General features: G+C 39.5%; 1 protein-coding gene across 7 annotated transcripts in view; it reads left to right on the top strand.

The window, feature by feature from the left end:
- The window catches only part of ubr4 (ubiquitin protein ligase E3 component n-recognin 4), a 54,962-nt gene that overhangs the window by 9,670 nt on the left and 22,888 nt on the right, over window positions 1-22,404 (top strand). For 3 of the 7 annotated variants that reach the window (XM_026153576.2, XM_026153579.2, XM_026153571.2), the window contains 38 exons: window positions 3,493-3,680; window positions 3,793-3,949; window positions 4,118-4,203; window positions 4,343-4,512; window positions 4,795-5,074; window positions 5,365-5,497; window positions 5,593-5,672; window positions 6,903-7,031; window positions 7,605-7,787; window positions 7,992-8,114; window positions 8,210-8,439; window positions 9,165-9,283; window positions 9,387-9,484; window positions 9,615-9,772; window positions 9,879-10,085; window positions 10,258-10,359; window positions 10,439-10,539; window positions 10,666-11,053; window positions 11,546-11,609; window positions 12,161-12,352; window positions 12,499-12,569; window positions 13,298-13,490; window positions 14,165-14,398; window positions 14,520-14,690; window positions 14,825-15,007; window positions 15,353-15,511; window positions 15,623-15,775; window positions 15,947-16,174; window positions 16,984-17,141; window positions 17,243-17,417; window positions 17,630-17,831; window positions 18,158-18,321; window positions 18,726-18,942; window positions 19,145-19,361; window positions 21,296-21,328; window positions 21,598-21,661; window positions 21,783-21,917; window positions 22,048-22,222. In XM_026153576.2, the coding sequence (XP_026009361.2) occupies window positions 3,493-3,680; window positions 3,793-3,949; window positions 4,118-4,203; window positions 4,343-4,512; window positions 4,795-5,074; window positions 5,365-5,497; window positions 5,593-5,672; window positions 6,903-7,031; window positions 7,605-7,787; window positions 7,992-8,114; window positions 8,210-8,439; window positions 9,165-9,283; window positions 9,387-9,484; window positions 9,615-9,772; window positions 9,879-10,085; window positions 10,258-10,359; window positions 10,439-10,539; window positions 10,666-11,053; window positions 11,546-11,609; window positions 12,161-12,352; window positions 12,499-12,569; window positions 13,298-13,490; window positions 14,165-14,398; window positions 14,520-14,690; window positions 14,825-15,007; window positions 15,353-15,511; window positions 15,623-15,775; window positions 15,947-16,174; window positions 16,984-17,141; window positions 17,243-17,417; window positions 17,630-17,831; window positions 18,158-18,321; window positions 18,726-18,942; window positions 19,145-19,361; window positions 21,296-21,328; window positions 21,598-21,661; window positions 21,783-21,917; window positions 22,048-22,222 (6,120 nt within the window). The remainder of the gene's footprint in view (window positions 1-3,492; window positions 3,681-3,792; window positions 3,950-4,117; window positions 4,204-4,342; window positions 4,513-4,794; window positions 5,075-5,364; window positions 5,498-5,592; window positions 5,673-6,902; window positions 7,032-7,604; window positions 7,788-7,991; window positions 8,115-8,209; window positions 8,440-9,164; window positions 9,284-9,386; window positions 9,485-9,614; window positions 9,773-9,878; window positions 10,086-10,257; window positions 10,360-10,438; window positions 10,540-10,665; window positions 11,054-11,545; window positions 11,610-12,160; window positions 12,353-12,498; window positions 12,570-13,297; window positions 13,491-14,164; window positions 14,399-14,519; window positions 14,691-14,824; window positions 15,008-15,352; window positions 15,512-15,622; window positions 15,776-15,946; window positions 16,175-16,983; window positions 17,142-17,242; window positions 17,418-17,629; window positions 17,832-18,157; window positions 18,322-18,725; window positions 18,943-19,144; window positions 19,362-21,295; window positions 21,329-21,597; window positions 21,662-21,782; window positions 21,918-22,047; window positions 22,223-22,404) is intronic. The other 4 variants (XM_026153578.2, XM_026153577.2, XM_026153575.2 and 1 more) reach the window with 3 other exon arrangements.

Here is a 22,404-nt window from a genome sequence, read left to right as displayed (position 1 = left end):
GTTTGTGTTGGGGGACCCGATCCTTGGGCTGGACCAGTTTTTGGCGCAGCGTGTTTTGGGGTTTGAAAGCCACAGAGACCCGGTGTTTAGAAAAAATGCGTCTCAACTGCTCCGATACTGCTGACACATATGAGATCACTACAGGTTTTCCCTTGGGCAGCGGTTGTCCTTCTCTCCTGGATCGACTGGCGCTTTCTTTAGGTGCCTTTCCAGCTTTGACAAATGTCCAGCTGGGATAACCACATTTACTCAGGGCCTTTTTGATGTGATGTTCTTCTGCCTCCCTGGCCGCTGTGTCTGTGGGGATGGTGTTCGCTCTGTGTTGTAGCGTCCTAATGACACCCAGTTTGTGCTCCAGCGGATGATGAGAGTCAAACCTTAAATACTGATCCGTATGTGTAGGTTTACGGTAAACGTCAGCTTTTAGATGTCCCCCATTCCTGATGGAAATCTCACAGTCTATGAAGGCTAACCTGCCACTCTTCATATCCTCCCTGGTGAATTTGATGTGTCGGTCCACCGAGTTAATGTGATCCGTGAAATGTGGTACGTCCTGAGATTTGATTTTCACCCAGTTGTCATCCACATATCTGAACCAATGGCTTGGTGATGTTCCAGGGTAGGATAGCAAAGCCCTCTTTTCCACTTCTTCCATGTACAAATTGGCCACGATGGGTGAAACTGGGGAGCCCATGGCACTCCCATGTTTCTGCCTGTAGAATTGACCCTTGTATGTTAAGTAGGTGGAATGAAGACACAGTTCCAAAAGCAAACACACTTGGTCGATGCTGAGATCCTGGCCCTGAGGTTGGAGTCATCCAGTAATCTCTTACGGACTACCTCCAATGCTTCCGTGACTGGGATGCAAGTGAAGATAGATGTAACGTCGCAGGGCGTGGCTCAAGAGTTGGGAGTTCGCCTTGTAATCGGAAGGTTGCCGGTCCGAGCCCCGGCTTGGACAGTCTCGGCCGTTGTGTCCTTGGGCAAGACACTCCACCCTGCCTACTGGTGGTGGTCAGAGGGCCCGGTGGCGCCAGTGTCCGGCAGCCTCGCCTCTGTCAGTGCGCCCTGGGGCGCACTGACAGAGGCGAGGGTGGCTGAGGCGAGGGTGGCTGAGGCGAGGGTGGCTGAGGCGAGGGTGGCTGTGGCTGTGGCTACAGTGTAGCTTACCATCACCAGTGTGTGAATGGGTGGATGACTGGATGTGTAAAGCGCTTTGGGGTCCTTAGGGACTAGTAAAGCGCTATACAAATACAGGCCATTTACCATGGTTTCATCTGCCTCCATAATGACATCTCTCACCTTCTCAACAAAATCCAGGGTGTTCTGGATGTGGTGTTCAGAACTGCCCACCAGCGGGTTGAGGATCGAAGCCAGAAACTTGGAGATGTTATAGGTGACCGAGTTGATCATGCAGACAATCGGTCTTAAAGGTGCACCCTGTTTATTTATTCTGAAGAAGTCACTTGGATGAGTGACGAAACGTTTCTCCCACAAAACGCTACGTCCAGATGAACAGAATCAACTTTTTGGAGATTTACTTCCCTGGATGATTGAGAATGCATCAAGACGTTAAACGCACATTGACAAAGTGGAATGAAAACCCAGTGGGGACTATTATGAGCAATGCCGTGCCTATTCTGAACCTTAGTGGAACCTTGTGACATCTGTTAGTTGTGGTTTGTCCTTGACAAGCATGCTGTATCAATAAATAAGAGCCACGAACTTGACAGCAGTGCACTTAAAAAAAGAAGATTGATTGCATTTGTCATCAACAGATCACATCTGTTTACATATCCTACAAGGAATAACATAGCTGTCACCTGAGTTAAATCAGATGGCGAGTAAGGAAGCCATAGAGACTCTAACTTTCTTTGTGGTTAAGCTGAAAGCGTTGGACTGAAACTATTATCAATAGGTCTTAAAAACCTGCTTTCAAAGAAATTACTCCTGTATCGTACTGCAGGCTGAGCACACAGAATCAAAATGCCTGTGAAACAATTTTTCAGTGTAGAAAATGTCATGGCTCAGCAGGTGAGGGAAGCAGTTGAGCTTGAGTTGGCGACCTATTAGAAACACAAGATTTAAATGAGTTTTTTCCCCTCATATTTAAATTCAATGTTTGTTATATAGGTGCTTTTTTTTTCTAAATTCTTACTGTGAATTTTTATTTGGTAGAATATGAATTTTTCAAGCTATCACTGTAAATTAATGTACAGTATTATGTAGTTCTAGGCTGTGTGACAGTCAGTCTTATATTTTTGCACCAAAACATTTAAAGAGAAGTGTGCACATTTTATATTTTATCATATTTTTGACCGACTGACATGTTGATTGTAGCAGTGTTTTCTGCAGAAGGTGTAATAATGCATCCTCACGCTCTGTTCAGCACATTCAGATTCTAAGCAATCTGAGAATAACGTGTGCTTTATGTTCAGCTAATTCTAGCATTGTTTCTTATTTTTGCTAGAAACACACAAGAATGTATAAAATGTGTAAAAATTCTAATGCAGCACAACTTGGAGCTCATAATAATATAAATTAATTTAAAGGAATGATTGTGGCTTTCCTCTCCACCATCTATGGTAGCTGACAAACTGCAGCATGTCTTTTGTTACTAGCAGATTTACTTCCACTTTGGATTGCACTTGTCTTATACAAAGATAAAAATATAAATCAATACAAATTAATATGTTCATGTATTCTCAGTGACAGCAATGAAAAGTGCATGTCTTTGAAGATAAATTGTGTAACATCCTTATGTAGATATTCATCAAGAGGGAACTGGTTATTGTTTGCTTCTTACTGCAGTCTTTGGATCTTGTTCACCACCTTCACTGTGTTGTACACTCACTGGCCACTTTATTAGTTACGTCTTGCTAGTAATAAGTTGAAAATGTCCTCATTGTTTGTGACATGGAAACAGCAACTTGCTAAAAATTTTAGTCCATATTGACATGGCATCATATAATTCCACATAACATTTTCATGCCTGGCTACACGTTTTACTGCTTCTTTGCAGGGTAGTAATGTTTTGTTTGTTTGTTTTAAAGCAACTGGCAAACAACATGACATTGTTGTCAGGCAGCATATTTTTAAGATCATGACAATTCCAAGTACACAGGGGCTCATAGTGTGGTTAAAAGAAGGCCATTATACCACCACAAAAGGACCAAATGGTCAATAAATACACTGCGAGCACACTAGCAAATTGGCCATGGGGAGAGGATGGTGTTACTCAAGTTAACCTAAAGCAGTCAACCTCGGGGTAATACTGAAATGCGTTTTAAGTTCTACCGTGTGAGCGGTTGAAGTTTGTTTAAACAAATGGTAACTGATGGCCAGTGTCCAGTGAGTGTAGTTGCCATGAACTATTGTGAAGCTTTGTTTTCCTTTTATTGGTGACACCACTGCTACATCACAAATACTTTCATGAATGTGTGAGCATTTTACCTCAAGATGTTTATGTAAATAATTAACTATTCTTTACAGATGATGACAGTGAACCTATCCTGGGGCTTTGGTTTGAAGAGACAATTTCACCAAGCAAGGACAAAGTGGCTCCTCCACCCCCTCCCCCTCCACCACCTTTGGAGACTTCTCCCAGACTGAAGAGCCCCAGCAAGCAAAATCCAAGCGAGAACGGCAACATTTTAGCTGGCCGTAAAGATCCCGAACTGGTGAAGACAACATATAGATTGTTGCTGTTACAATGCATACAATACTTCTTCTTTTTTTTCTTTTTTAATAGGGCTTATGACATTGTATCATCTCAAATCTTTGTTTCTGCAGTTCCTCAGCTTAGCATCCAGTATTCTGAATTTCATCACCACCTCGATGCTAAAATCCAGAAACAACTTTATCCGTAACTACCTGAGTGTGTCTCTCACAGAACAACACATGGCTACACTTGCCAGTATCATCAAAGATGTGGACAAGGATATCAAAGGTATGCTTAACAAAAAAAACCCAAAACAAACAAAAAAAATTGCACTTATTCAAATATAAGAATATTTACCTAAATTCATAATAATTTGCTTTGCAGCCCTGCAGACTTGAGTATTTTGACAACAGTGAACATCTATAGTTATGCGTTGTTGTTTCTTTTACCCCACAGGGTCTTCAGATGAAGTCTTTTCTTTAGCACTGTATCACTTCAACCACACCCTAGTGACCTCAGATCTTCCCTCCCCAGCATTGCAGGTAAGAGGTTTTGCTTTGCTTTCGTTTCTTTGCCACTATATGAAAAAATCTTTTAACAACTACTTTCTACAACAAACTTAAAATTGATTTTTTTTTTTATTATCTCAATTCTCATATTGTTTCTCTTAACTATTTGCAGAGCACCCTTTTACAGCAATTAGGTGTTGCACCCTTTTCGGAGGGTCCATGGCCTCTGTACATTCACCCTCAATCATTATCAGTGCTCTCCAGACTTCTCCTCATATGGCAGCACAAAGCTACTCTGCAGGGAGAACCGGATGTTCCTGAGTGTATGAAAGTTTGGGAAAGGTAGAAAAATTCAGTTTTTCTTATCTGAATATTTATTATTATGATCAAATTGTTTAAATGCCTTGACGCTGCAATCGAACTTAGATAGTATGGTTGTTGGCATTTATGAAAAAAAATGGTGGTGGCTTGATGGGGGCGACTTGTATAAATATCCAATATTGTAGTCAATAACAATGGAATTATTGTTTGCAAAAACATCACAGTTGTAGTCTAGCTTAGTCTTCCATACATTTCTCTTTAATCTGGATTTTTTTTTCCCTTTTGCTGCCTGTACTTTCTCAGATTTTTGGGAACCTTAAAGCAACACGCCATCCAGGGTTCTATTCATGGCGAAGATGACCTTAATGTGGAACACCTCCAGCTGCTGCTGCTCCTTTTCCACAATCTGTCAGAGCGTGGTCGTCGATCAGTCCTCACCTTAGTCACACAGGCTATTACAGAGGTGGCACAGAGCAGAGACTCCCAGCTGAAAGCTGTGCCCCTCAATTTGGCCCGCCTGTTGCTGGTTTTTGACTACCTGCTGCGCCACTACTCCAAGGCTCCTTTATATCTTTTTGAACAGGTTAATGCTTTCTTTCAAATTGTTATTTATATGGTAAATTGAACAATAAAGCTTTTTCTTTTTTCTTTTCTTTGTTATTTGATTTCCATTCATTAGGTAAAATATCGTCCTGCAAGTGCATTAATCTGGGTTCAGAGTAACATAAAGATGTCATTATGATTGTAATATAAGGCTAGTTTAGTATAAAACATACCAAGTCCTATACCTAGTAAATTTTTGCTAAACATTCTAATAACACAGTATTGTGTTTGGGACTCAATAACAGTGTTTACTCTGTGTGCTATAAATAGGTGCAGTACAACCTTCTTACCCCACCATCTACTGGGGCAAGTTCTGTTCAGGAAGGTGGAAAACGCAGCAACATCCCACTTTACTATGGATTCAAAGAGGTGGAGGAGAACTGGGCTAAACACTGTTCGACAGGTAAACCCAAATATTTTTTTAACTAAATTTCAGTTTAATCTGTTTGTAGTATATGAAAATTGAATTTTATCTTTGATTAAATGCAACTGTTTTAGATTCCAATGTCCAGCCCAAGTTCTACTGCGTTCTGTCTCCTGAGGTGTCTGAAGATGATATCAGCAGACTAGATAGCAAGGTGAGGCATGGACTCTGTTTTATGTGGTCTTAAATGAATTTTTGACAATACAGTTTAAATGTGTCTTAAAACATGCTTTTTATTTTATTTTTTTGTATATAAATACTAGGGGTGCAACAATACTCGTATCGGTATTGAACCGTTCGATACAGTGCTTTCGGTTCAGTACGCATATGTATCGAACAATACAAAATTTTTTCTTTATTTTATCAACTTTTCTTCTGACGATGCTGTCTGTGTTGAGAACTCAGTGAATCTGCGTTCGACTACTCCTCCTAGGCTGCACTGTCGAGCGCAGATCCGCTGAGCACAGCGCAAGCTAGCAAGACAGCTAAGCTCGTTGCAACATGGCAACTGCCTCAACGCTAGCCGAATTTGAACCTCCCCCACCCTCATTCAGATCTGGCGTTTGGAACTAGTTTGGTTTTCATGTGAAGTATGACCCTGATGGTAAGCGCGTCATGGACAAAAGTAAAACAGTATGTCGGATGTGCCACGCAATGCTCAATTACATTGGTGGGAACTAGTGCGTGCGTTAGCTCGTTAACGTGTTGACGCCATCCAGCCCCACACACGGGGCGATCCGCGGTAACTCATTAATGGAGATTTGCCGCGTTATGGCGTTAATGTCATTTTAACGAGATTAACGTTGACAGCACTAGTGGGAACACAATGAATTTGACTGCACATTTGCGCCGACATCATCCTAGTGCAAAGACAAGTGGAAGCAGACAAAAACAACAAGCACGCATGCTACAAACTTTACCCGAGTCATTTAGACAGCCGTTAGCACATGATTCTCCTTATGGGGACCTGATATGTTTAATATGCTGCTGAGAATATAGCCCAGAAGAAGCGTATAGTATAGCTTTTATTTTGGAAAGAGCCATTTCTCTGTAATAAACTCTTTTACAAAGATGAGTGATTTCTCAATCAGATAGATTTATTTATTTTTTATTATTTTGTTGTTTTGGCAACATTAAATTTAAAAACTGTACTTTTGAGTTAAAATATACATTTGTCATTTATTAAAATTATAAATTAAAAAAGGCATGAACATTTTTTGTATCGAAAAAACATCGAACCGTGACACCAAAGTATCGAACCGAACCGTGAATTTTGTGTATCGTTGCACCCCTAGTAAATACCAGTATTTCTGTTTTTAATCACAATATTTTATCACAATATTAAAATTATTGCCATGCCTAACTGTTAAACATGTCCTCATAGGTCTTTCCAAAGCTTTTTAATGGAGCAGTGAAATATGATGAGCTGTATATATGGCTCATCTCACTCCTGGCTGCAGGCTCTCAGTTTGACACAGCAAGAAGACAAGAGAACAAGTCCATCACTCCTATGGTGAGAGCACCAAATGAAGAAATAGAACAGCTGAAATAATCCCACTGAGCATATGGCTTTAGTGGTTTATCTAAAAGGCATTAAACACCCACGTGCTGCAGGGCTTGTGTTTTGGTGCGTCTTTCTGGTTAACTTAGAAATTGATCTGCAAACAGAAACGTGATATAAAAACCCTTTCTATAATGATGCAGTCCTTTTTCTAATTGTTCACTGCTACTGTTGACTTCAGTGACTGGTTTAGTTGGTTCAGGTGATGGAGGAAAATGCATATTACATTTTTGAAAATAGACCAATAAGAATAAAACAAAATAAACAAGAATAAGCCACATTGGAAATGTTTATCTGCAATTCTAGAGACAAAAAAAAAATGATAAACACATGCTAACAATATTGGCCAAAAACAAAGTTAATATCATCACTGCAGTAAGGCAGGACCTACAATAAATGTTATTCTAAACTGCTATATTGTTGTGTAAGTAATTTGAAGAGCTAAGCTTCAGTTTCTGAAACATTAGAGACTTGTATACATAATGATACTAGGTTAATGGCAGCAAACTGTTGGGCCCCATACAGGAGGCCTGCTCCCTTCAGTACTACTTCCTGATACTGTGGAGGATCCTTGGCGTTTTACCACCTTCCAAAGGCTTCATGGAGCAGCTAAAGACTGGCTGCAGTGACCCCACTGAGAGCGACATCCTACACACACTGCGATGGTCATCACGTCTCCGCGTAGCTACGTATGTAAACTGGATCAAGGTCAGTTAATGCTTGAAAGTCCTACAAATGTATTATCAGTGTGATGGGTTTGTTGTTGTTGGTCAAACCTTAGAATAATGTACTTGATTAATTCATAGGGGGGGGGTCTGGAAATTGTTTGCTTTTTCAGAAAAATTTATATTTTGTATTATTTCTGCAATTTCAAGTCTTTGATGGGTGTTTTTTGTGTGTCATCACTCACAGGAACACTTGGTAAAGCAAGGAATGAAAACAGACCAAGCTGCTTCTCTGGTTGAAGTGACTGCTGCTAAATGCAGCACTGTGAAATACGATGTGGAGCTAGCAGAAGAGTACATTGCCAGACAGGTAATGGTTACGACAGATACATTAGTAACTTGTGTTGGTGGTGTTCAGAGTTTTGAAATCAATTGACACCTCCTGACAACTTTATTTTGTTGCAGATTTCCACATTCTCAAGTGTAGACCCACATGTCATCCTACCACTTCATCAGTTGCCCTCTCTACAAGCCATCTATACGCTGGATGCAGTCATCTCTAAAATTCAGGTTTCTTTAGATGAGCATTTGTCCAAGGTTGCCATTGAGGCTGACACCCACAAATCCTCTGAGATCGCAAAAAATCTGCTGCCTGCCACACTACAGCTCACTGACATTTACTCAGCTTTCACAAGGTGAGAGGGTAATGTTGTTATAAGCTCTTGTTATATCTAGTAGACTGGAATGCAATAATGTGATTGAAATGCTTGATAGATCACATGATCATGTGGCCAATCACATGGCCAGTTCTTTGGTTACAGATACTCAAAATATTGACAAAATCCAGAGGTCATAGCTTTGGTGACTTAAGTTACATTTAAATTATTACTATTATTATTATTATTATTATTTTTAATTCCACCATATTCGTCAAAGCCAACATTTTGCAAAGCACACATCTACTACATGCACGCTACATAATTCTAGTATCCATATATCTGTTACTTTATATATCTTTTACAGTTTATCAGTATTCTAACAACACTGGCATGTGGATATTTAAATGTTGAATTTATTTAGAATTGACTGTAATTGCTAATGTAAGCTGTTTTTAAAGTTTAGTTTTAGTGAAAGCTTTAGTAAAAAAAAAACCCCAAAAAACAAAACCCCTCCGTTACCTTCAGAATGCATGTGTGCTTCAATTTAAGGAATACAACTTAAGGAACCTTAAATATTCCTTCTTTAATTTATATATCATAACATGTTTTTAAATATTTCTAAATCCTTTGATAGTTTTTCTAATTATTTGTTTAGATTTGGAATGTAGCCTACTTCATGTCTAAGAAATAAGACTTGTGGATGATGTTCTTTATGACAACTCATCCTGATCTAATCATTAAACGAAACTTGTCTTGAACAGATCTTACCTATTAATGAACATCCCAGAGGAAGGGGAGAACAAACTGACCGATGCCAAGCTCCAAGGTTATGCTGCAGTTCTGGCCATAGGTTCCACCCGATGCAAGGCCAACATACTTGGTATCCAAATGAAATACTGAAAAATAATATTTTACAATGCAGTGAATATGATTACTTTAATAGCTTTTATGCAGTGGTCTAACAAGACTTTAAATTTCTACAGGTCATAATATTATGCAGAACTTGCCAACAGCTGTGCAGACAGTTTGTGAGTCTTGGAATGGTGTCCACACCACTGAATTTCCCAACATTGGCTCATGGGTATGTGGTTAAAGTTGGAAATTATTAAAACATTTGTTACACATGGCATAATTTTAAAAAACATTGAAGACTTGGCTTTTGCCTGTATTTTCCCACACCATAAATAACAAAACTGGTGGTATCTTTTCAGCGCAATGCATTTGCAAATGATACCATTCCATCAGAGAGCTACATCAGTGCCATCCAAGCAGCTCACCTGGGCACACTGAGTTGTCAGTCCTTGCCTCTGGCCTCTTCTCTTAAACACATCCTTCTCTCACTGGTTCGCCTGATTGGAGACCTCATTGTGTAAGTTAAAAAAACGTCTACTGATAAACTCTTTTGCATGCATAGTTTTTACTCACGAAAAACCTGTTATTGTCTTGTGAATAATGCTGCATTATTGTCTCTTCAGTACTGAGGAGCTGAACCCCTCACAGGTTGTGAGCACCCTGCTGCCTCTGCTCTTGGAGAGCAGCACGGAGAGTGTAGCTGAGATCAGCACCACTTCACTGGAGCGCATCCTTGGCCCATCAGAGTCTGAGGCCTTTCTAGCCCGCATCTACGAGCGTTTGGTGACCGGATGTTACAACATTATTGCCAATCACTCAGATCCCAACAGGTATTTTTAATATGTATCAGATTTCATTAACCTTTAATGAACCATGTTAAATATTAAAATTCAATCAAAACATTACTTTTTATGCTTTTTTTTGTTTGTTTGTTTGTTTGTTTTGTGGGCTGCTCTTCAACATTTATCTATCCCATTTTTTTTTTTTTTTAATATTACTTAGTGGTTTGGATGAGTCCATCCTTGAGGAATGCCTTCAGTACCTTGAAAAACAACTTGAAAGCAGTCAGGTCCGAAAGGCAATGGAAGAATTCTTTTCATTCAGGTATTGTCTCTGCTGATGACACAATCTGGCTTCTCATTCATTCAGTCACCTCACATATTTTGGGTTTCTTCTTTTTCAGTGGTGAGCTTGTCCAAATTATGATGGCAACGGCCAATGAAAACCTGTCTCCAAAGTTTTGTAACAGAGTGCTGAAATTCTTCACCAAGCTTTTCCAGCTCAGTAAGTCTGTAATAATTTTAAAACTATACTGTCCAAGTTTGGTTATATTCAAGCTTTTCAAGGCAGAGCTCTTTGAGCTAAAGCTGGAGTAGATCCCTCTAAGTTTCATCATGCATTTTTCTCCAGCGGAGAAGAACCCAAACCCAAGCCTGTTAGGCCTGTGTGGCTCTTTGGCCCAGCTGGCCTGTGTGGAGCCCTCTCGTCTGCAGTCCTGGCTGACACGTATGACTGCTACCCCACCAAAGGACTCAGAACAACTGGAAATTGTGCAAGAAAACAGACAGCTTCTGCAGCTGCTAACCACTCATATTGTGCGTGACAATAGCCAGGTGGGCGAAGGAGTGTGCACTGTACTCCTCAGCACACTTATTCCCATGGCAACAGACATGCTGGCCAATGGTGATGGAACAGGTTTTCCTGAGCTCATGGTCATCATGGCCACACTTGCCAGTGCGGGACAGGGTGCAGGCCACCTCCAGCTGCACAGGGCAGCTATAGACTGGCTGACTAGATGGTAAGAAATGAATTTTACAGGCATGGAGATCTAAGTTTCAGTCGCATCACTAAAGAAATCTAAAGGGTGGAATTATATAGTTGCTACAGCCAAACTCGCTAGGAAAAAATGCTTGGTTTAAGCTCAATTTATACTTCTGCTACGAATCTATCCAGCAGCTATGACAGCAGCTACACCCTAGGGTGTGGCTTTATGTACACATCTCCACATGTCTGATTGGTTTTCCTGCTGATTGCAATGTCATCTTCTTTTTGTAACTGTATTTCTTTTTAATTATTTAAGCTTAAATCTGATGTTGTTCAATTTCCATTGGTAGGAGTATTCAAATAAATTTAGCTCAGTAGCACAGAAATCTGAGCCTCAAGTAGCATTTTGGCTGTGTTATTACATGTTATAGTGAAAGCTCTCTGTAGATTCAGTGTGGGAGTATAAATCTAGGTAGAAATTTAAATGGAGAACTTGTGACCTAAAAGCTTATTTTTTGTTTTGCAGCAAAAAGTATTTAACACAGAAGAATGTCGTGGAAAAAGTGAGCACAAACTTGTCTCATGGAAAGGTGGGTTTTTCACACACTGAAGTGAATTTTGGACATTTCCACAGAATGAGATTTTAATTATGCCACACTTGTTGTAGACCTATGATCAGCCTTGTTATTTGAGAATAATATCGTCACCTCTCTAAAGGTTAAAGACCTTACGTATTCTTTGTTTTGGGAGTGTATTGCAATCTGTGGACTTTCTCTGTGGAAAAAGAAAGGATGTCCTTCTTTGTTACATTTTATATTAAGAAAATGTAAAATCTCTTCAAGGTTAAAATCAAGTGTAAATCATACTATTCTGATTTGATTATGAATTTACTACCACATAGTTGTACATCATGTCCTCTGGTTGTCTGTGTGCTTCTCATACCCCATATTGGACAATCAGAATGAATGATAATGAAACTGGCTTTAGGCAATTAAAGGAAAACACTGTAAAAGTACCAATTTGCCAAAGTATTTTTCTGTGATATATTACATTTTGAAAAATGGCCCAAAATGTGTCCCCTGCAGTTCAGATATTAACATATCTAAATATCAACTGATATGCACTTCTTCTTTGATTTCAGCATGCCAGCATGCTGGAATGCTCATGTCACATCATCTCCTATCTAGCTGATGTGATGAACGCTTTGCGTCAAAGCAGCGGTCAAGGCAACTCAGCAGTGCTGATGGAGGGAGAGGAAAAGGCCATGGAAGTAGACTCAGACTGGGTGGAGGAACTTGTAGTAGAGGAGGATGATTCCCAGGCAGAGGACTCTGTAAGAAGTTGTTCTTTTATTCTCGTCTGTCTCTGTGTGTATGGACTTACAGACATACATCAGTGCTGTTTTTGGGCTTAGCTTTTATCTCTGTCAGTTTGCTATATGAAACAATCCTTTTTAACATGTATGTCATTGTTTGACAGGATGAAGACTCACTTTGCAACAAACTTTGCACTTTTACCATCACTCAGAAGGAATTCATGAACCAGCACTGGTAAAGAAAAGTTTGTTTATTGTGATTTTGTTCTAATCTTAAGTGCAGCCTTTGGTTCCAAATACATCCGCATTACACCTAAAAATGGATTTGTCATACAGTACACGTTTGATTATTTCATTTGTTATTATTCATTTTTTACTAAGAATAAACAAAAAACAGAAACTCATATATTTAGTAGATTGCCTTTATGAATCAGAAAAGCTGATGGTGTTTCTCGAATCTGTGGAAACGGGAGGACTCCACACTGCTGAATTACGATGGAAGACAAAATTGCATACATTTGTAACATTTGTAATGTAATTAGTGTTATGTACCTGGAAAAAGTAACAGTGTGTTAGCAACATGTAATATTTTCTATGTGAATTTTTATTTGTTTTTTGACTTGCTGTGAATATTTAAGGATACAGAGGGCAGCTATAAAAGGTTAAAAATGCCTTAATTCATCTAGAGCCTCTGTGGTGTGTAAATCTAACCGGGCAGCAACATATTTAAAGCTTGTCTGAGCTGAGTTAATCTTCTGGAAAATAATCTCCTTGGTTAGCTCTGGAATATGAGTAATTTTTAATTAATTTATCTGGGAATATTTAGGTGGTAGCATGATCAAATAGCCTTCTCTTGTGATATATCCATTTAGACATGGAGAAATACAGTGTCATTCTTTAGTTTCTCACATGATGTGATGTGCCATGCTATATATAGTATTGCCTATACTTTTCATTCTGCAGGTACCACTGTCACACCTGTAAGATGGTGGATGGGGTAGGTGTGTGCACAGTGTGCGCCAAGGTCTGTCACAAAGACCATGAGATCTCCTATGCCAAATATGGCTCTTTCTTCTGTGACTGCGGTGCCAAAGAGGATGGCAGCTGCCAGGTGAGACCGAATACCTCAGGTCATCATGGGAAGAGAACAACAGCGGTAACTTTAGCTTGCAAGTCATTCCCCCATTGACCTCCATCCAGTCATTTCATTTGATTAGGGTTATAGCTAGCCCACACATTTGGCCAGAAAATGAGCAAAATCATGTTAGGAATGTCTTTTTGTCAACTTTTTGTGTACTGAACAGGTCAGCTTCCCTAGTTAATCTTAAAGTCCGTGTAAAGAGATAATTCAAGGTTTACTTTGTATAAATATAAAAGTCTTTGAACCATCTTTTACTGAATTTTGTAGGTGTCGTATAATATTTTTTATCTGTGTGGTTTATAAAATATTTTTTATGATGTGACAAACATGTTTGTAACCACTTTACACGGACTTTAACAAATTTTTTTTATTTTTTTATGTGCATGTGATGAGCAAGCCATCAATTACATCTTACCTTTAGTTTACGGCGTAATAAGTACGATAGGCTTTTAGCTTTTTTGTTTTGTTTTGTTAGTGCGATGTTTTCCTCACTATCAGTGTTGTGATAACATTTGCTCATAACAGTTTGGTTCACTTTTTTATAAATGTTTGTTCCACTTCTGCACTTATACGTATTATCGGTTGACATTTACAATGCATAAAGGGGAGCATAAAGAATCATTTAAGTATACATTTATATTAATATCAACTTTCTCCACTTCTTACTTTGTGTGTTGCATCATTCACAGGCCCTGGTCAAACGCAGTCCCAGCAGCGGCATGGGCTCTACTCTTAAAGAGTCTTCAGCTTTCCAGAGTGAGCTGCGTATTCCTGAGAGTGCTATTCGCCACCAAAATTCCTCACCGTCTGACAAGGGCAAGGTCACCATCTGTGATGGCAAATCCAGTGATGAAGACAGACCTAAGAAGAGCAGCGTGTGCAAGAGCATTGAAGGCTGTCAAGAAGAGCTGCTAGCACAAGTGGTTAGAGAGAACATATTAATTTATTTTTATCTGTCATCTCCTAAAACCGTTAAGAGTTCTTCTTTTTTATGTGAAAAGATGTTGTGAGACTTATGTTTTTGCCCCTCTTTTATCATGCTAGATGGGGTCATCTACTGCTGCAGTCATACTGGAAATGCTCATGTTTCTCATGGAAGCTATCCAGACCAACTTCCAGCAAGCATCAGCAGTGGGAAGCAGCAGCCGGGCACAGCAAGCCCTCAATGAACTGCATACTCAGGACAAAATTGTGGAGATGACGGACCAGTTAATGGTATCATGACCCAAATAGATTGCCTGTTCCAGTAAAACACTTAATTCATTGATAAGTTATTAAAACTTAATTAAAATAGAATTCTATTATTTACCTGCTGCATTTCATTGTTAACGGCTACTTTTTCCCTTCAGGTCCCCACACTTGGCTCCCAGGAAGGAGCTTTTGAGAATGTGCGAATGAACTACAGCGGTGACCAGGGGCAAACTATACGCCAGCTCATCAGTGCACATGTCCTGCGCCGTGTTGCCATGTGTGTTCTGTCTTCCCCCCATGGACGGCGTCAGCACCTGGCAGTCAGCCATGAAAAGGGGAAGGTAAACTAAACAATAAGTTCCTTTGTCCAATTAGAAGGGCTTTCATTGAATTCTTATTTAAAATATATGCATTGTTATTGATTCAGACTTGCCAGTGAAACGGAGCATCATGACAAGGAAAAAAATCTACACTCAAATGAATAATAGAATAAAAAACATTCCTCTTTCTATGTTATTATGTTTTTGTGTTTTTTCTCTTTGACTTTTTTCTTTAAGTTTTCTTTAAGTTGTTTGGTATGTTATCAAGATACTTTGCAAACTATGAAATAAGAACAGATAGGGAAATCTGTGTTTTCACTGTTAAAATGTCTCAACCTGACTTTTTCTCCATTTCCTATCTGGCAGATAACAGTCCTTCAGCTGTCTACTCTCCTGAAACAAGCTGACTCAAGCAAAAGGAAGTTGACACTGACCCGTTTGGCTTCAGCCCCAGTCCCATTCACTGTCCTTAGTCTTACAGGAAATCCCTGTAATGAAGACTACCTGGCTGTGTGTGGCCTTAAGGTCAGAAACGAGCTGCTTCTTGTAAAACAACTTGTAGAGTCAAAAGAACAGTTGCTGTAGGAATTCGTTAAATTTAACTATCTTGTTTTTTTTCCTTTCATCTCTTCCCAGGACTGCCATGTACTAACTTTCAGCAGCACAGGTTCTGTGTCTGACCACCTGGTGTTGCATCCACAACTGGCCACTGGCAACTTTATCATCAAAGCTATCTGGTTACCAGGCTCACAGACTGAACTTGCCATCATCACTGCTGACTTTGTCAAGGTATATATTAAAATAATAAACATATTTTGCACTTAAAGCAACATAATTGATTTTGTTTCTGCAATTTCTTTATGAAAACAACCATAGATACTATACATATACCTTTCTGCCCTAGGAAAACAAAAGATTGCTTAATACTGCCTTTTAATGCTTGTTCCCTTTGGAAAACAGATCTATGACTTGTCAGTGGATGCCCTGAGTCCAATGTACTATTTCCTGCTCCCAAGTTCCAAGATTCGTGATGCTACATTCCTTTTCAATGAAGAGGGGAAGAACATTATTGTCATCATGTCATCAGCAGGTTACATGTACACCCAGGTCATGGATGAATCTAGCAGTGCTCAGCATGGCCCTTTTTATGTTACAAATGTATTGGAGATAACCCACGAAGACTTGAAGGTAACTAGGATTTGACATGAGTTGATGTTGTGACAAGGTTGCTGTCTTAATGGTCTCCAACAGGGGTGTCAAATGTACGACCTTCGGGCCACATTCGGCCCACAATACAATTATATCTGGCCTGCAAGGTATTTTCATACGTCAGTTATTAATGGCTCGTCAGCATGGGGGAGCTAAATCTTCAGCCCTGCTGAGAATCCATGCAAGCAGGGGTGGGACTTTATTTTGATGGGCACACCATGCTGCTAATCACATGCAAAGACAGACTGCGATCAGACCATTATGTGAAAAAAGGAAAAGGGGGCAGAAGTTCCAAAAGCAGCAGGTTTAGTGGTGTGCCAAATCATGCCAGAGTACAAAAAATGCTTAGCTATGTCTCTAATAAAACCTCTGTAACTTTGTGAAAAATAGAAATGTTTCTGTTTTTCACTTTCTGCTATAGAATTATCAGGGGTGGGGGCTACAGGCTAATTAAAGGCTAACTACAGGCTAATTTTGTAACTTCTTTACACTGACCAATTTCGTTGTACTCTGTACAATGACAATAAAGGCTATTCTATTCTATTCTAAAAAGGGGAGTTTCACTGGTCCGGCCTGCTTAAAGTCAAAGTGGGCTGCATGTGGCCCACGATGTAAAATGAGTTTGACACCCCTGGTCTACAGTATTTCTGTCATACTTTCCAGCTCTCATTTCTTTTGGGGGAATGTTTGGTTGATGTGTACATCATACCTTTATTCAGTGTTCAGGTGTTTTTGAAACTACATTAAAGAAAGCAGTTTTGAGGTAAATTCTTTCTTTGTAAACACAGGATAGCAATGGACAGGTAGCTGGCGGTGGTGTTTCTGTCTATTACTCCCATGTCCTTCAGATGCTTTTCTTCAGCTACAGCCAGGGGAAGTCATTCGCTGCCACAGTGAGCCGCAGCACAACTGATGTGCAGAGGCTCTTTGCCATCAATGTGAAAGGGTAACACAATAAAATAGTCTGTAAAAGCCTATCAAATATAATCGTAACTGGAAAAGAAAATTATGAACAGAAATATTTTTTTTCCCATTTTGTCTTTAAAGCTCCAATGGTGGCAGCAGTAAGATGTCTCCTGCACTGTGCCAGTGGTCTGAGGTCATGAACCATCCAGGCCTTGTGTGCTGTGTGCAACAGACAACAGGCATACCTCTGGTTATCATGGTCAAACCTGACACCTTCCTCATCCAAGAGATTAAAACCCTGCCAGCCAAAGCTAAGGTAAATACCATTTACTATTGTGACATGAAACTGGTTAGGATACCATGAAAACAGTAATTGGAGGAAAAAAAGGAAATTCCATTTTGGAGTACAGAACTGTATAAACACAAAGCTTTTCCGGTTGTCTTGTTTACTAAGCAAAGTTATTTCCCATGAGTTTACCTAATTTTACTGTTTTCTAAGGTTAACATTTATTTGTCGGTTTCTGTCAGATTCAAGATATGGTAGCTATCCGACACACTGCCAGTAATGAGCAGCAGCGCACTACCATGATTCTTCTATGTGAGGATGGCAGCTTGCGAATCTACATGGCAAATGTGGACAACACCTCCTACTGGCTCCAGCCCTCATTGCAGCCCAGCTGTGGCATAAGCATCATGAAGCCAGTCCGCAAGCGCAAGGCCGCTGCTGCCAGTAAGTTTGTGGACAAGGGTTATTTTGTAAATGCCAGTTATGTATGATGAATGAACAGCTTGTACTAACCTGTTTATTGCTTACTTAATATTTGCTGATATGTTACTGATGACACAGATTTGTAACCTTTTCCATAAATGCCCGTATGTTTTCTGATTTAAGTTTGCTTATTTTAAATTTTTCTTAAAATTCAAAGTGTAATTCATTCACATTTTCAGATCATGTTTCTTGTGTTCATTCTCCATGTAGCCAGACATACACAATAATAAAAGCAACTAGTCTAAAATTTTGGGGAGCTAATTTGAATGTAATGATTTTACTTTAAGCCACCCGGACTTCCAGTCAGGTGACATTCCCAGTGGATTTCTTTGAACACAACCAGCAACTGACAGAGGTGGAGTTTGGGGGTAATGACTTGCTGCAGGTCTACAACGGACAGCAGATCAAACACAGGCTCAACTCCACAGGGATGTATGTGGCCAACACAAAGGTAGAGGCATTGTACCTTAATGTTCTGTGTTAGAAAAGGTGTAAAAACATTGCTCTGCTTCTCTCTTGTAATGCAGGTTATTGCTGCGTCAGCAGTGCTTGAGTTGATAACCATGGTGCAGCAGAGGGATCTTTGTTAATTAAATTTTATGTAAATGTAGTTTAATGTTATCTGCCATCACTTGTGTTGAGACTTTGCTGTCTTTGCCATCTACATTTGTGCAGTTTACTATACCAGAGTACATTAGTATATGTCCAGTCTAAATCCAAGTGACCCTGCTTTAAATAAAAACAGTGAAGACACCTATTCTAAACATGTTTTTCAGCTGTAGTCAAGAAAAAAAGATGTAAAATAACAAATGTCATGTTTCTTTTTGCTTTCCTTTCTCTTTTCCTTCATCCTAGCCTGGAGGGTTCACTGTAGAGGCAGTAAACAACAACAGTTCAATGGTGATGACAGGTATGCGGGTTCAGGTGGGCACCCAGGCCATTGAAAGGGCTCCTTCTTATGTGGAGGTCTTTGGACGCACCATGCAGATAAATCTGACAAGAGCTCGCTGGTTTGACTTCCCCTTCACGAGAGAGGAGGCCCTGCAGGCTGACAAGAAGCTGTCTATATTTAGTAAGATCAAGACTGTGCAGTGGTTATACGTTTTTTTTTTTTTTTTTTACTACTTAATGGTTTTTCTTGTTGCCTGTATTGATATTCCAATACACGTGTTTAAATAATTTGCGCTGACCTGTTCATATTATTTGGTCATATGGTCATATGCTTCAGTCTGTTTAGATAGATCTTCTAATACACTGTCTTGCTAATTTTTAAGTTGGAGCATCTGTTGACCCAGCTGGAGTCACCATGCTTGATTCAATTAAGATCTATGGAAAAACCAAGGAGCAGTTTGGCTGGCCTGAGGATCCACCAGAAGACTTCTCATCTGCCTCAGTTAACAATGTCTGCAGTCCCAGCCTCAACCAGGGCAATGGGACCTCTGATGGAGACATAGCCACCCCAACAACAACTAATGGCACTGTATTAGAGAGGTATGAGCTTTTCAATTTGGGCTGCGAAAAGGTCAACCCAAGTTGTTGGCATTCATTTTTTATCCCCAGGGTTGAATAAACCACTCCTAATGAACTGATGAGCAAGTTGACCATCATCTATTAAGTACCTTTTAGAGATGGCACGATACCACTTTTTTATGTCCGATACCGATATCATAAATTTGGATATCTGCCGATACCGATATGAATCCGATATAGTGTTTTTTAATCAACAAAACTGTTTTTTTAAATATCTTGCTGCATTTTGTATAAGTTCATACTCAAGTTTAAAACAACAACTACACTAAAGCTATTCTGTTATACCTGTATGCAAAAAAAAATATTTCATAGTTCAGCAATACTGATCAATCTAATAAACTCAAACCTACACCATCCTCCCTATTCTGGTATTTTAAAGAGTGCTTAGCGTAAATATTAAGCAACCTTACTAATAGGGTTCCAACTCCCAGCAACAAAAATAAATAAATAAAAAATAGGGAACCACCCCTCACGCTCCACCTCATGATGCTTAATCGACGTAATCAACCTTAATTTGATGCAGTGTGAAAAAAAAATGCACAGAAATGAATTATTTTTCAAGAAATATTAAATAGATTCAACATCTTTCTTCAACAAAATTGCAGACTGCACAGATGGTACCTTCCCAAAGGAAAAAGTACTATAGCTTACTAGGGTATATATATTAGACTTAATAGTTACTATATACAGTAATTGACTTCTATTCATTTTACATCAAATTAAAACTTTGGGTGTCAGATAATTATTTATTAAATGAGAATAAGAAAGAAAAGTATGTCTTTGTGCCCCCTTTTCCCTGTTAATGCCCTATCGGCCCCCCTGGCTAAACTTTGCTAGATCCGCCCCTGCACAGTTACCAGCCGTCAGCTACGTAGAAAAAGATCCTCGAGTAGAAAGTAATATTAAATAAATTCTAACAACAGCTTATCAAGCTTAAACGTGCTGCTGTTGTTCAGCCGCTGGTTTCCTCTTTCTGGTGCAAAGTGGGCCAAAAACAAACAAGAGAGACGTACTCGCGACAGAAAAGCCAACCAGCTGATCATTAAGCAGTTTCATGATTGAAGTAGCAGCAAGAAGAGGCAGTCGCTTGTTAAGCTTAATGCAGGAATGCTTTACATTCAGAGATGGACTTACACACTTGCTTTACTTCTCTCGGGGATAACTTTGTCGGAGATGAAATGCCGGGTTGCTAGCGAAGCTCCACATGCTATCCAGACCACCGACAGGTCCCGCATGTCACAGCCGCTCTATCACGTGATGCATACTGCTCCGACGTGCTAACATTCTGAGGCGAGTTACGGCGTGTTGCAAGTTTTGTGAGATGCTTTCGTGATATTTAATGGATCGGATTACATTTTTTATTTTTCTCCGATATCCGATTCAGTAATTTAGGTCAGTATCGGACTGATACCGATACGTAATATCGGATCGGTCCATCTCTAGTACCTTTATATAAAGCCTCTCGGTAGATTTGTTGGGTTCAGTGTTTCATCATAACTGTTTTTTGGTCCATTCACTTGACAACAAAATGTTTTCTAAAACATTGTTTTATCTACATTTCCTCAGTTTTGTGTGAAGATGTATATTTTGTGAAAAGCGCAATACATATGTTACCATAGATGTGATGTTTTTTTTAAAAATTATTTTAACTCGTACTACATTTTATAAGCATGTATTGAATACAGCTGTGTAGTATGGGTTGTTGGACACAATCCTGAAATTTGAGCAGTAGCAGTGAGCTCTCTTTAGTGTGTTTTAGTGCATGGCTCTTGTGATCATCTTTTCTTGCATGTGTCTTTTGTTCAACTGAATCATTTATTTCCACTTGTTTCTTTCCGTGATCCTCACACTTATTTTTGTTCTTTTTCTTTTGCTCCCAAAATTACAATAAAAAGTTGTGAAACTGAGTCCTTATCAACATTGGACCGGTTAGTAACTGCCTTTTCTCTGCTTGTTTGTATGGTTTTGTGCATGTGTGCCAGCTTGTTTGTCTTTGCCTGCAACCGAACATGCCATGCACCATTTCCACACCTGTGCAGCAACAGAAACATTTTTCCCCTGACATTTATTCTTGCACTCAATTTTGTTTGGCGTTTAGAGTAGCAGCAGAATAATAGTGCTTTTTCCCCCTGTATGATTGGTTATTTAAAGAATAATTCACAGGAGATGCAGAATTGATGTTCTTTCTCGATTTCAGGTTGGTGGTCAGCTCCCTTGAAGCTTTGGAAAGCTGTTTTGCAGTTGGTTCATCCAGTGAAAAGGTAAACCTGTGAAGACTTTATTTTTTTATTGACTTTTAAAAGCATAATTCTGTATAAATGAATCCCTGTTATCTACATGCTTGTGTTCAGGATGCATTTTTAATTCATGTCAACTCTATAGGAGAAAAACAAGGCTGCAGCACTGGAGTTGGCAACTTTACTTCTGTCGATGCCAACACCTGTAGGTGTGCAGCAGCAGACAAAGGGGCTTCTTGCCAGTCTGCACACAAGCCGTACTGCCTACCACAATCACAAGGTAATAAAAGAGGCCAAATTCATACAATGTTTAGCTCATTATAATCTGAAAAATGTTGTATTGATTTTCATTAACAGCCAAACACCTTAATACTCTCGCGAACCACTATCCCTCCCTCTGTTCTCCTCAGGACCAGTCCTTGCTGAGCAATGCTGTGCAGTGTCTGAATAGTTGCAGCCGGGAAGGGAAAGAGCTAGACCCTGATGTCTTCCAAAGACTTGTAATCACTGCCCGCTCCATTGCGATCATGAGACCCAACAACTTGGTGCATTTCACAGAAACAAAATCATTGCACCATGACTCGGGTAAGAAGCTTTTCTTGTTATGAAGAATGTTGGCATAGAATAGAATGTTTTATATGTATTCTTGTGTGAGCATATAACAAATAAACTTGATTTTTGTCATTTGGAGTCAAAGTCAGAAAAAGATACTTTTTACTTTTCACTTACAATGAAACAGCTTGGAAGTTAACTGACTTATAATTCTC

This window comes from Astatotilapia calliptera, chromosome 20 (assembly GCF_964374335.1).
Source record: "Astatotilapia calliptera chromosome 20, fAstCal68.1, whole genome shotgun sequence".
Lineage (NCBI taxonomy): Eukaryota > Metazoa > Chordata > Actinopteri > Cichliformes > Cichlidae > Astatotilapia > Astatotilapia calliptera.
Note: the sequence above shows the minus strand (reverse complement) of the source record. Positions and strands in the feature narration are given on the sequence as shown.